This window comes from Branchiostoma floridae, chromosome 2, assembly GCF_000003815.2.
Source record: "Branchiostoma floridae strain S238N-H82 chromosome 2, Bfl_VNyyK, whole genome shotgun sequence".
Classification (NCBI taxonomy): Eukaryota; Metazoa; Chordata; class Leptocardii; order Amphioxiformes; family Branchiostomatidae; genus Branchiostoma; species Branchiostoma floridae.
The window spans coordinates 6,390,585-6,403,145 of record NC_049980.1 but is presented as its reverse complement, the minus strand read 5'-3'; the positions used below and the strand labels follow the sequence as shown (position 1 = coordinate 6,403,145).

Sequence of the window (12,561 nt, the reverse complement as noted above, 5' to 3'; positions counted from 1 at the left end):
CAGTTAACATAATGACAATTCTTAATTAGTCAGGATGTCAATGTTGAAGAATGTTCATGAAATGTGGTGAAATGTTCACGCAGAGATACTAGATAATGTCACGACAAAACAACTTCAAGAAATAGATAAACGCCGTGACGTCATCTAACTTCTGCCACCTTATCCTGGCCATTGGGGGAGTTACAATGACGTCATCTAATATCTGCCAACTTCTATGAATTTCTGCAACCCTACCTTAGCTAGTGACAAAACATGGCGTCTCCTAACTTGTACCAACTTCTGCCACCTGCTGCGATATCCTGGTCAGTGATAGAGGTTAGATTACGTCAATTTATACATTATCTGACGTCAATCCTAATTCCCGATAGCCTAAAAAAAACTATTCCGTAATGATCGTTCATTTTTTTCAGCTTCTGTCACCCTAACTTCTGCTCTTCAATACTGAACGTAGCTAATATCATAAGGTTCACCCAGTGATTGACAGTCAGCGTTGTTAAGAACTCCTACCCTGTGACCTGCGATGACCCTTAACTCTGTGTGGTAAACACTTATCGGCGAAGGTATTTAGAGATAAAGAGAACTCGTTTGTTTAAACACACACTTTTAAGTACAAAATGGCAATCCGAAGACTTAATTGGTCTCGTACAAAGAACAATACAATTAGTCGCTTAAAATGTCTCTAATCTTACCTGTTGGGAACAAAACTACAGGATATTTTAGATAGCTCATCGTGTTTTCATAATACAATATCTACAGTTCGCTACAAATGAAACCTGCACAATTTCATATCTCCATTGGGAATCCAGTGTCATGTTATGTTATGTCATGTCATGTTTGAAACAACATATTCCAGAAAACCATGAATAAAGTCATGGTTATTTGCCGAAGGCATGTGCTCGTTGAACTCTAGTTAGTCAATAGTCTCGACAGCAGCCCTCACGAGTGGAGAGTATGCATATGGGAACCCCAGGAAACTAACTAGGATGACCCAGACTAAATACTGGTGTCAAAGCGGGACAAATTTGTGCGGATAATACGAGTGAAGGACAGCCTACATTTTGTTTCCGCTACTAGACCAAACCATTTGTTACTAGGGGGTTATAAATAAATTCTAAAAATGACTCTGAAGTTCCACAATAACCTGCTATGGGGCCCAAACCGGCACCACATTTGGCTTATGTCAACATCATTCTGTCTACACCTACATGTTAACACCACAGTGTCCAAAACAAAAGGTACAAAACCAGGAAGTATTGCAGTACCAAATCCAACCACCAGAAGGCCAGAAAAGATCGGGATCACAACACCTAGCCACGTTACAAATATCAGCGTAACCCATCCATAGGTTCTTAAGAAATTCACAAACATCCACATCCGGTAACACAAACACAAAACCACAAAACAAACAACCCTGATGATCTACAGCAAACGGCTAGAAGGCCGACATTTACACCAAATAAGCATCAACTTGACACCTACCCACCACATAAAAGTTAACATGACAGCAACTCCAGGTGCGAAGATATGGTACAAAACGTACTGTTACCAGTACCAATGTCAACTAACAGGGTGCTCAAAATTGACCTGCACCCACATAACATTCAGAGTGCAAACAGTACAAACAATACTTATGCAATGTGTACTTTGGCTATATCAACGCCTATTTATATGTCTTAATATATTATCGAATCGGCCTTAACCCTCAGTTCTAGTTTAATCCACATCCATAATCATATATTGTACATCATGTTTACATACATGTATATAAAAAATACCAAATGGATGCAGCGTACCTGGCACTTCAGGAGGTCACATAAGTCCTTACCGGGAAGTCAGGAGAAAACCCTGGTAAAAAAGTAGCTTTTGCACGACAATTGTACCTTGAAAAGTTTCTGATTTCACAGTAAGCTGAATCCCCAGCGAGAATTGCTTCACCGTCCGTCCTACTGGCCTTGTTTTGCTCGACTGAATCCAGGCCTTCTGAAGTCACCTGTGGAAAGTCCCGTCTAAAATGGCAGCGGAATTCCCCAACTAGTGGAGTAGGGATACTGACGACTACAAAGTCCCAACAGATCCTCCAATGTTTCTAAATGTTACAAGTACATGTAACGGAGCCATGGATACTATGATAAGACCACGGGTGTGGTAAAATGAAGAAAACTGTTTCCAGACGATCGTCGCCTTGCCCAGTGTGTACGTGACACCGCCGTTTAACAGGAAGTTGTCGGAGTTAACTTTCACAGTCACCTGAAATTTCAATTCAGACGTTAACCAATGAGGGCCCTCTCTGTGTGACCTTTAACACTCTCTTCAAACTTGTTTTTGTCTGGCGCCTCGTGAGGATGACGTCACAATGCCAACTAACGCGCGTACTTCCCCAAATGGTAATGCCGCTATTTTTAATCACAGAATTCAGATTTGTTTGGTTTTCAATAATCTGTATTATAATTTGTGTAAATCCGTAGTTTTGTCTGTTAGTATGACAGTCTAACCTCGTATTAACACTTTCGTACTGCATCAATCCTGAAGTAACCGTTGCTTCACATTAACTTTAGAATATGAGACACTGTTTGAGTTCTTGAGGTTGTAAAGCCGCAGTTTACAAATAAAATAAAACATGATAACTTACAATCTGCCCGAGTAATCACTGTGTACGTGTAGGGCGCAAAGGTCACTTTCCTGAGAGCGGTAGGCTTATTGATCGCAAAAAAAAACACGCAAATTCGCCACTCTGTTAACATGCATTGGCATAATACCGGTAGTAAGACTTATACCGGTAGATTAAAAATACTGGAACTTAAAGAGATCTACACATGCAACAATAGTTATTTCTGAGCTGTGCACACTTCAGACATCTAGGTGTCCAATACATCATTTACAAAGCATCGATAACAATGCATTCGAAGACAACAAGGCCAAAAGTTTTCAGTATCTTTTTCGGGGTAGGCAGCTCGTCGTGGGACGAACACACTGTCACATTCATTGCCAAATTTATAGATCATAATACACATGCTCACGGCACAAGACGAACATGATTCAACAACAATCTTGAATTTCTGTTGGTGACCTACAACTCATGTAAAAGTGTGAAGAACCGTTGCATAATAGCCCGGATCTACGACTGAATGGGCAAAATTGAACGTACGCAGCCATTTTCCCGCCATTTTTATATCTACGCTAGCAGTGAAGTGTTACGTCATAGCGGTTGTGACGGACAGGAGTTAAATGAAAATTCTTGACAGTATACGTCCGTTTTCTCATGACATTTTGTATGCTCATGCAGGTTTATGTTTTATGCATTTACTGACAGAAAAGGAAGGAACATCAGAGGATGTATAAATGTACATAGCGGCAGTTAATTGTGCCGTGTTTCTTCCTACCGGTATTTTTTACCCCCTCCCAACCACGCGCCCGTTCGCCGTGTAATTCCGCGGCGTGTTACAATTACAATATTACGCTTTTAGCAGGACAAGAGTGGCAGAAAAGTTACACAGAAGAAGTGGCAAGGGTAAGCTATAACAGCAACATGTAACTGGAGAAAATGATTTGTCAAATCAGTATGGCTAGAGAAATCGTCGTAAATGTACCGGTATTATGATAATAGATGTTAGTACTATAGTCCTTATTGTGCCAAAATTCCCAAAAGATTCGCACATTAGCAAGATTTGAATAAGCTGTCACAGATCAATGTGCACCGTGAACTCACGTTGAGGACAATTCAGGCCGTATCGGCCCGAGTACCCACGCAGTACATGTGAGATGCGAAGATCATTGGCTTTAGAACGTTAGCGACATTGACTGCATGTTCTGTCCGCCTGTGACATCCGACAGGCATCATAGCTGTCTGTAATGGCGTCGGGGTTTTCATTACTGTATAGTATGTAACTTCGGTGCTGTCGCGAACTCACCACCACCGCAAAAACTCTGCTTTCTCCCTACCGATCGCGAGAAATTAAATCACCCTTAACTTAAATGCATGAACAGTTTCTTATACATTTGCTTGTACAGTTCATACCACTCTCTTTACAAATCAAACAATGCGTTATGAGACAGTTTTAGTACATTTCATACACATTTCCCTTGTTGTAAAACAAAATGTTGGAGGATAAAGTGACCCAAATCTTACTTTTGTGACGGCAACTGTCCTGTTTTGGTGTCTTTTGCTTTGTACACAGTGGCAAACTGGTAAAGGAGAGGAAAAACTAAATCACACTTATTGCATGTAACGTTAAGTATAATTCACACCATTAGATATATGTCATTGCCGTAAAATGTATAAGGAATAATATTTTGTGCTGTATGCCCCCTCCCCACAAAAGACCTGCAGAACAAACGTGTTTTTCCGAAACTTCATGCAGAACAGAAATATGTGTCGTTTGTTCAGCCTTAAACTAAACTCATACGAATGTCAGAAAATCTTATTTTTAATGAACAAAAGTTACACATTTATTTCGGGGTTATAGAGTGTAGTATCTGTAACAAAGTGCGTTTGCGACAACTTGTAAGAAAACTACTGGTATGTAGTAATTGATGGTAACCTGGTATCAAGCTGCGTCAAGTACGTCCAGAATACCACCAAGTACTCACCCAGCAAGATTGTCCCCAAACTCCCTTTTCCAAGATATTTGTCTTGATATATAAATTTGCCAATGCAGGTGTCAGGTGTGAGAAGTGAGAATGTTTCGTGTTCCCGCGGTAGCGTGTCATTGTTCTGCTAGCCACAGCATTGACGTCACCTCGCCCGATCACCTGCAGTACCTGCACAGCAATTAACCTAATTAGCAGAGATAACCAATGGCTCTCCACAATGCATTCTTCTGACCAATCGCATCAGCCGTATCGGTACAGCTAACAAATGACTCCACAGTACACTTTTCAACCAGTGGCAGGTTTTGGTTGTCTGCAATCAGGTTCACACGTATGTGCCGAGAACAAAGCATTGCAAAACGGTCGATTTATCGATAGCAACATCAATAGGTTAAACTTTTACCTTAACTTTTTATCTTTCGTGTGTTTTGTAAGTATTCTTAGCGGTATCAAACCCAGCCGATAGTATTCAGCACCAAGAACAGGGTATGCAACTTTATTTGGGACAGAGCGCGTAAACACTTTGGAGGGCATTTTTCATGATTTGGGTGGAGAAAAATAAGAAATCTTGTTAGCGTTATCTTCGGTTTATGATCTCTAAGTTTGAATATGAGGGTATCTTTTTTTGTTGCTATCTTGTTTTTGTAGTGTTCAGAGGATAGCATCAACGAAATGTACTTACTGTGGTCTAAGCAGGTTTTAAAATCTTAGAACAGATTCATTCTACCAGCGTTAACGTCTAAGTTGAGCCAGGAAATAAAGGTATCCTTATATCCTGCTAAAGTCAACGCTGCTAGCGCTATGTCTAACATGAGTCACAAGATTTGATGTTGCCCTCCCCCTCACCAACTAGCGCAACCCTGGTGTCGATCCAATTCTAGCTCAAAATTCGACAGAAACTATCAGAGGAGCAAATTACAGCTAGAAATTAGAATAGGTGCCTCGCTATATTCAACAAGTGTGCCACTCCAACAACAAACTTCAGTACAAGCCTTTTTCAAGATAGTGTAAGTCGGTCTCACAGCGACCTCTAGTGATCAGAAAGCAAAATGCAGACCTTTCATTGATATAGAGAGAAAACTTGACTTTGATTGGTTGACACGGAGTCTATCCGTCAATATGATTGGACAAAGCTGTGACAAACGGCGAATTTGGATTGACCATACTGTAGGTGTTAAATTGATACGCCGCCATTGGTCAATGTTGGTAGCACTTCTACCAATGAGAATGCATAAGACATTATCAAATTGGCCAATCACAGGTAACAAATCAATATCCTTTCGCTGGAATAGTGGTAATGATAATTCTGACCGCAAGGTGACGCTTCTGTATCAGCGCGCCATCGCACTGTACAACTATTGTTGTCATTTGAGTTATATGGCTACAGCATGTAAATTTTACTGATGCCTCATGCTCATGCTCATTCTCATGCATTGATTTTCACCTGACTTTGAAAGCAGATAAAGTTTATACCGAATATCTGACAATATGGGGTAAACTTTTATCTGTTGTAACGTCATAGCAAAATGCCCATTGTTGTTGTTTTTGGTAACCTGTCGGCTATATGTGGACAATCCGATGTTGGTGTAGAGATAGTAAATGCGTGCACATTAGACGTTGTTCAGCTGCTAAGTATCATAATGAGCGTTTACTGCTAGTGAGTTTAGGTCACAAATCGGTTGGCACGTTTTATCAAGGACCACCGTTGCTAACTTCTACCACTCTTCTACGCAGAGCTATCCGGCGGCATATACACAAATGCCTCACAGTATTCTACTGGGTAGCCTTACTGGGTAAGTTATATTGTAGTTCATTCCTGTCACATACACATCTTCAAGAAAGAAAAAAAAACACTTTTCTTGACAATCAGGGAATGTAACGTTATTAAACAGAGGTACCGGGTCTTACGCATAGTACAGGCATGAATAGAGTGTTCTGGTAATTATTTGTCAAAGAAACGCTACTCTTATTATGTATATTGATTTCAATGATTTCATCAGTTTTACGTACTGTATCATTGAATTCAGAAATAACGTCTTGTTTGTTGTGATACCGTGTTTTATCGCTTTAATTCTGCTTCGTGCCCTCTAAGTGTGAATCGTGGCCTTCCCTTTTGTAAAATTTTGTTTATAACGCCAGATATGTCATACTGTTCCTACTGTACACAATAACTGAATGTCAGTGCACTGTTGCAAGGTTGTGCTGACGAACAGTTCAGCACCAAGGGCATGGACAGGGCTTTCAGTCACACATAGGAATTTTTTTTTGTTCAGTCAGTGTTTGTTCAAACATTTTTGTCGAAGACCTTGCTGCCCCATACCATGGAAGATGGTGAGTTTTTCGCAAATTATCAAATAGTATTTCAGAACATAAATGATTTGTTGTTTTTTTTTCCAGTAAAATCCTTTATCATTTCATTAATAACTTCCATTATCGAGGGACAAAATTCTAACTAATTTTGACTTTAAAGAACACATTTTCGACTGATCTGTTCTTCACCATTAGACTTAGGATTTGTCTCTCTCTTCTGGGTAATTGCAATATGTTTAGTAATTAGAAGACAGTGCAAGACAACAACACAGCAACATCTGAACAAGCAGAAGCTTGATCTTTATTCCCATAGTATACCAGACTGGTTACACTGGCTGGGCTTCTTCTTGTGCACCTCAAAGAACTTGTTCACTGATCCATACACTTCCATAAATGTTACTCCTGTACAGCATACTTTTCTGTTCCCTCTCTTTCTACTTTAGGACAGCTTCTAATGTTGTTACCCCGGCAAAATAGCCGATCAGAAACTGCAACTGCAACTGGTCACATTTCAAGGGTACAAAGGTGTGAAAGCTGACCAGGTCATTGTAGAGGAGTGCCCGAAAAATGTAACATCTTGTATTCTACTTTGATGTGGTGCAGATCAGCATCACCAATCTTTCATCAATCTTTAATTCTTTGGACAACTGACAGATGTGGGGATCAGGTGGTTTCACAGCTCATTCATTAATGTCCAATTTCCGACCTTGCTTTGGACGATACATTTTGCAAAAGGACTCGAAAAGAATTAAATTTTTTCCTCCGAGAGAGACTGCTAGAATACATTTTTTTTTTCAATTTTTGAAATGCCAATGACATAATGGTGGCTCTATAAAACGTATGTTCCTTCTATAATCTTTGGTCTATTCTGAATACATGAATATTTTTATGAGTTTTGTACAATGCCAATTTTAGGTAAGGATAACGTTAGTATATATTCATAAAAGTGTCAAGTAAGAGGGAACGGAATCCAGCATTTTGTCAAATTTCATGAGATCTTCGAGTTTGGAACTATTTGCCCTTTTGTGCCAAGCTATCCGTTGTGAAGGCCAAATTGGGTAGGGGTGATAAAATATCTATCGTCTGTTCAGTAAGTATAGTTGACATATTGTTGGATATTATGATTACAAAAATTTGTCAACAACTTCTGCTGTAATCAGCTCTCTTGTAACATTCTTTTCAACATGGTCCAGTAAACAGATCTTCAAGGTGGTCACAAGGTACATAGGTTTGTGGGTACAACAGTTAGTGTCATGCTAGGTTGTGATAGCATACATCTTGTATTCCTACGGTAGCGACATTTTTGCCTCCGATGCAAAGACTGCAAGATTGTGTCGAACGTCATGCGTATACACGTATACTAACTCTACTGGTTGGAAGCTTTGTAATCTACCTTAAATGTTACTTCAGTTTGCAGCATGTATTTTTTTAGAGACCTTTGCATTGAGCAGGCATCAAACCAGTCCGCAATTGATTAATACACTTTGTGTTACTCTGCTTGGACCAATCAATAAGTGTTCTCTGTACACAGAAAGGAGAAATCAATAAATATGCATTATTCACATCTATCATTTAGATAGGGGAGGAAGAAGATAATGGCATTAGCTTTAAGAGATTGTCAAGCTGCAGGGTTGTCTTGCCGATGGCTTGAAATCATGTTAACACACATCACATACTGGAAACAATTGCACACTACACGTCTCTGGTTTTGAGTTCAGGTTTAAGTATGGGAATGAGAAGAACATGAAAGGGATGTATTTCAGGAATGATTAGAGTATGTTACGAAAGTAACTTTAGAAACAATGTACATTTTTAAGCCCACAGATTTTAATGTTTACAGTTCAAGTAACGCTATTTCACCTTTACCCGTGGGGTAACCTTTATCCGTTGTTTTTAGACAAAGTGCATTTCGGAAAGATGGTCTCAAACCGCACTTTTTGAAAATATTCCAAATTTAAACCACACTAGTACTGACCGTTCACTTGATATCGCCGAATTCCTAAAACGCCGAATATAGGTTACACCGCGAGCAAACTATCTATTTGAAGCATTACACATCTTTTGAATAATTTTGAATAGGGTCATAGGGTTGCAGTTGCGTGGTAAAGACCATATTCACGACACACCATTACATTATGACCCCTCAGTTGAAAATTGCTCGAAAGAGCATTGCAATAATCCCTTCATACTCCTCATGGGTGACCAAGTCCTCTCTGCTGCAATTTCGTGATATGTCAAATGACCACATTTTTTCATCACAGCGAAAATCCAATTCATCTCCTTCGAATGTGGGGCATTCAATCAATGCGGGTCTAAATTACAAATGGGGCCAAATAGGTCGATGAAAACTACAGTTCTGTAATGTACTCAGCATGGAAAGCCTTGTAAGTTGTCTGTTGCGTTGGCATTTTCAAAATGTCTTGAAAGATATTCTTTGTTGGTTTGCACAAATTTCATTCTATTTCGTACCCATCTTTTTCCCTTTTAGTTCTGTAACACGCTTAGCATTAATTGCCTGTTAAGGTATACATCGTACCATTCATTACCAACACGAAAATCAAATGTCTTTGATATCTCACATGTAGGTTGTTGGCTTTGCACAAATTGTAGTACAGTTTGTGGCCATGCTTTCCATACATGGAGTCGCGCATTGCCTAGAATATCTCGATTCTGGCTTCATTCATGTCATGTTTCTGTTATGATTGACAAGTGCTTCCGGATGTCAAACATTTAAAGGAACAACACCAATAACATATGTCTCTGCGGTCACATAGCCATCAAAGTAGTTCATGGTTTACAACATCTGACTTCTCCATTGTTTTTGTGCTATCATATGATAACTGCTTTGAACAGGCGGGCCTCTTTGAATGCCACAGCAATTGGACCATTTCTCATTACGGTTAGGTCACTCCAGAGCACAGTACCACATCGATAATCTGTCCCATAGCAAAACAACCCTGCAGCTTGTTCATACTATATTGATATAAATGACATAAACTAATTACATCCAGTAAATTTATGGACACCCAATGTTATCCATACCAAAATTTTAGACACCTTCAAATGTAATACATGTGGTATGTATCAATATCGTACCTCTGTATCTGCAATTCCCCTTGCTCAAGTTTGAACATTCTAGATAACGATTTCCACATCTCAAGTCGCCTACCGGATACCCTATCTTACTACAGGCAGCATTTAGGGGGTATAGCAAAATAGATAATATGATATAGTTCTTTCCTGCATGCAATATTGTTCATCGTCAGTAGCATCTGATTTCTCCATCGAGTTCACTTTTTTTCTATACATGGTGCTACCCCACTATCTCCTACCAGATGGATGGGAAGAAAAGAGTAACAGGTCGACCTAAATCCACAATATTATTCTATATGGGAAAATCATTATGACTAGAAACCGTATTTACTTGGTCTAAATATAATCCAAATATTGTATTGTAATAAAAAGAGGTTCCAAAGCATATCTTTTAAACAATATGAAGGTGAAAAGACAACTTTCTGATTACCCGTCATAGTCTGCTTTTGAGAACTTCCATATCTTGCAAAGCCTCTATGAAAGCATTGATTTGTGAAGAGGACTTGAAGCAGCATGTACAAGTATTGTTAGCAATCACTTGAAAATAATGGCCTACAGTGTCCTAGTATTGCACTGAAAAATTTAACGTTATGAGAAACAAAATTATTGCATGGTACATTTATGTCCAACCATGCAGAATTTATAAATGTACAAAAAATGGCAACATATATGATATCATGTCCACTGTATAATTCTATAACCTTTCGTATTTCCTTTCATAACTTATTCAGACATTGTTCATAGAGCAATTTCCTCAGTATTCAGTATTACACTGTAACCTTCAGTATCATAGGAACTGTCTGTCTCATGGCATAGCAAAAGCACTTCATTCTTTTCATAGTTCATTGACTATAGCTAAGTTTGACTGCATGAACTGACTGGCAACGTCCCTTTCCTGTTATTATTTCTTAACCTCCTGAATTCAAAGGTCAATACATGAGTTTCATAGTCTTTTCCATAGGAATTTCATAGGCTTTTCAATGCTTTAAAGATATTATTGAGTATTGAAATGTGGCTAAGAATTTAGGGATTGTGAAATGGTAGGAGAAGCTGGCAGTCACTTCAGCAGATTCTAGCATCTACATTTTTTTTACTTTATATTTTTTCTGTGTGGATCGTCTCCATTCTATATTGGTCTAAGTAAGTACGTACAGCAGTTCTTGTGCCTTGTGGAATTACTCTGCGTTTTTAAGTGGTGATATTTTAAGGCTTCTGACACTGGGTTGTTATTTAGACAACAGCAAGGAATGCTGACATGGAAAGTACTTCACAGGTGTAAATGGCTTGTCACATTGCTAGAAGTGCTGAAAAGCTCCGGCAGCTGGATTGCACATAGAGGAATCAAGCAACAAGGGTCCGTCAAAACGTTCTTGAAATCAAAGACCCATTTTCGAAAAAGGATACATCTTTCAATTGAACTTTACAGTGATGGCATTTCTTCCGATTTTCTACATCTTTCACAAGGTGTTAGAAAAAACACCCAAAATCTCATTTGTCCCCTTTTACAGATAAACATTCCCTTCCAGTAGAGCAGGGTATCTGCAGCGGTGGGGAGAGTTTAGAACTCGATCTTGCAGGCCTCGAAGCTCTCGTCCTGCATGACGACTTTGCTCCCGCTGGCGATGACGTTGATTCGTGCCTGCTCCAGTGTTGAGTAGTTCTTCTGGTACCACTCTCGCATGGCTTCGGTGTCGTAGGTTGGAATGAGCGTGACTTCGAAGTCCCCGTTGCCCCACATCTGCTTGCCTTCCAGTAAGGAGTTGAGCACGCTTATACTTGGCTCGTCGGTGGACTTGCTGTTCCCACTGATCACGTAGTACCTGTTGTTTCACAGAAATAATGTTTTAGTGAAAGTGGTCTAACACCAATATGTTCAAACACCCCCTAATTCAAACCCAAACATAGGGTGCTAGGACATAGAGGGATCGGAACATACTGCTACTAGGGGCATCAGGACATAGCAGCATCAGAGCCAATATCTACTGTATGTACATTTGGAGGGACATATATAACGTTATATATATATATATATATTTAGAGGAATATGTCCAGCATATAAGCAATCATAGTTGTCAAACATTAAAAGGCCACTAGTTGGCTTGTTCAGACAGTCTCATTTTATTCCAAGATCTATTGTGCAAGATATTATTTAAAGTATTTTAATTTACTATTTTATTAAACAATTACACCAGAAAGTAGAGTGGAACTTCACCTGCATCTGATGCGCCTGAAGAATTCTGCATCTGCGTAGCTGCTGTTGGCATGTGCTGGCACATACGCCAGGTCCAGGTACACAGGGGGACCTGTTTGAGGGGGTGGTGGTGCCGGCTTTGGGGTGGGGGGAGCAGAATGCGTGGCAGCCTTTACAGCAAGGACTTTCTCCGTCTTAACCGTCGACACACGGGCAGGTTTCTTTGCTTCCTCACCCTTATGTTGTGCCTTGGGTTTAGGTGGTGTTGGTGTCTTCTTACTTGCAACTTCTGCAGGCCGTTTTTCTTTCTTCTCCTTCTTCAACTCCTCATTGGCCTTCTTTGCTGAACTCTTCTCCTTCTTTGCCTCACTGGGCTTCTT

The 12,561-nt window shown here is 39.7% G+C and overlaps 2 protein-coding genes across 3 annotated transcripts in view; both read right to left on the bottom strand.

Moving 5' to 3' along the window:
- The window catches only part of LOC118410191 (death-associated protein kinase 1-like), a 23,659-nt gene extending 21,424 nt beyond the window's left edge, over positions 1–2,235 (bottom strand). Inside the window, exon 1 of one of the 2 annotated variants that reach the window (XM_035811733.1) lies at positions 1,794–2,235. The gene's annotated coding sequence lies outside the window, so the exon portion shown is untranslated. The remainder of the gene's footprint in view (positions 1–1,793) is intronic. The other variant, XM_035811734.1, reaches the window with a different exon arrangement.
- Positions 2,236–7,170: 4,935 nt separating this feature from the next.
- Positions 7,171–12,561, bottom strand: part of LOC118432051 (microtubule-associated protein 1S-like) — a gene marked incomplete in the record, with an annotated part of 6,520 nt that continues 1,129 nt past the window's right edge. The window contains 2 exon segments of the mRNA XM_035843559.1: positions 7,171–11,810; positions 12,203–12,561. Of these exon segments, the coding sequence (XP_035699452.1) occupies positions 11,549–11,810; positions 12,203–12,561 (621 nt within the window).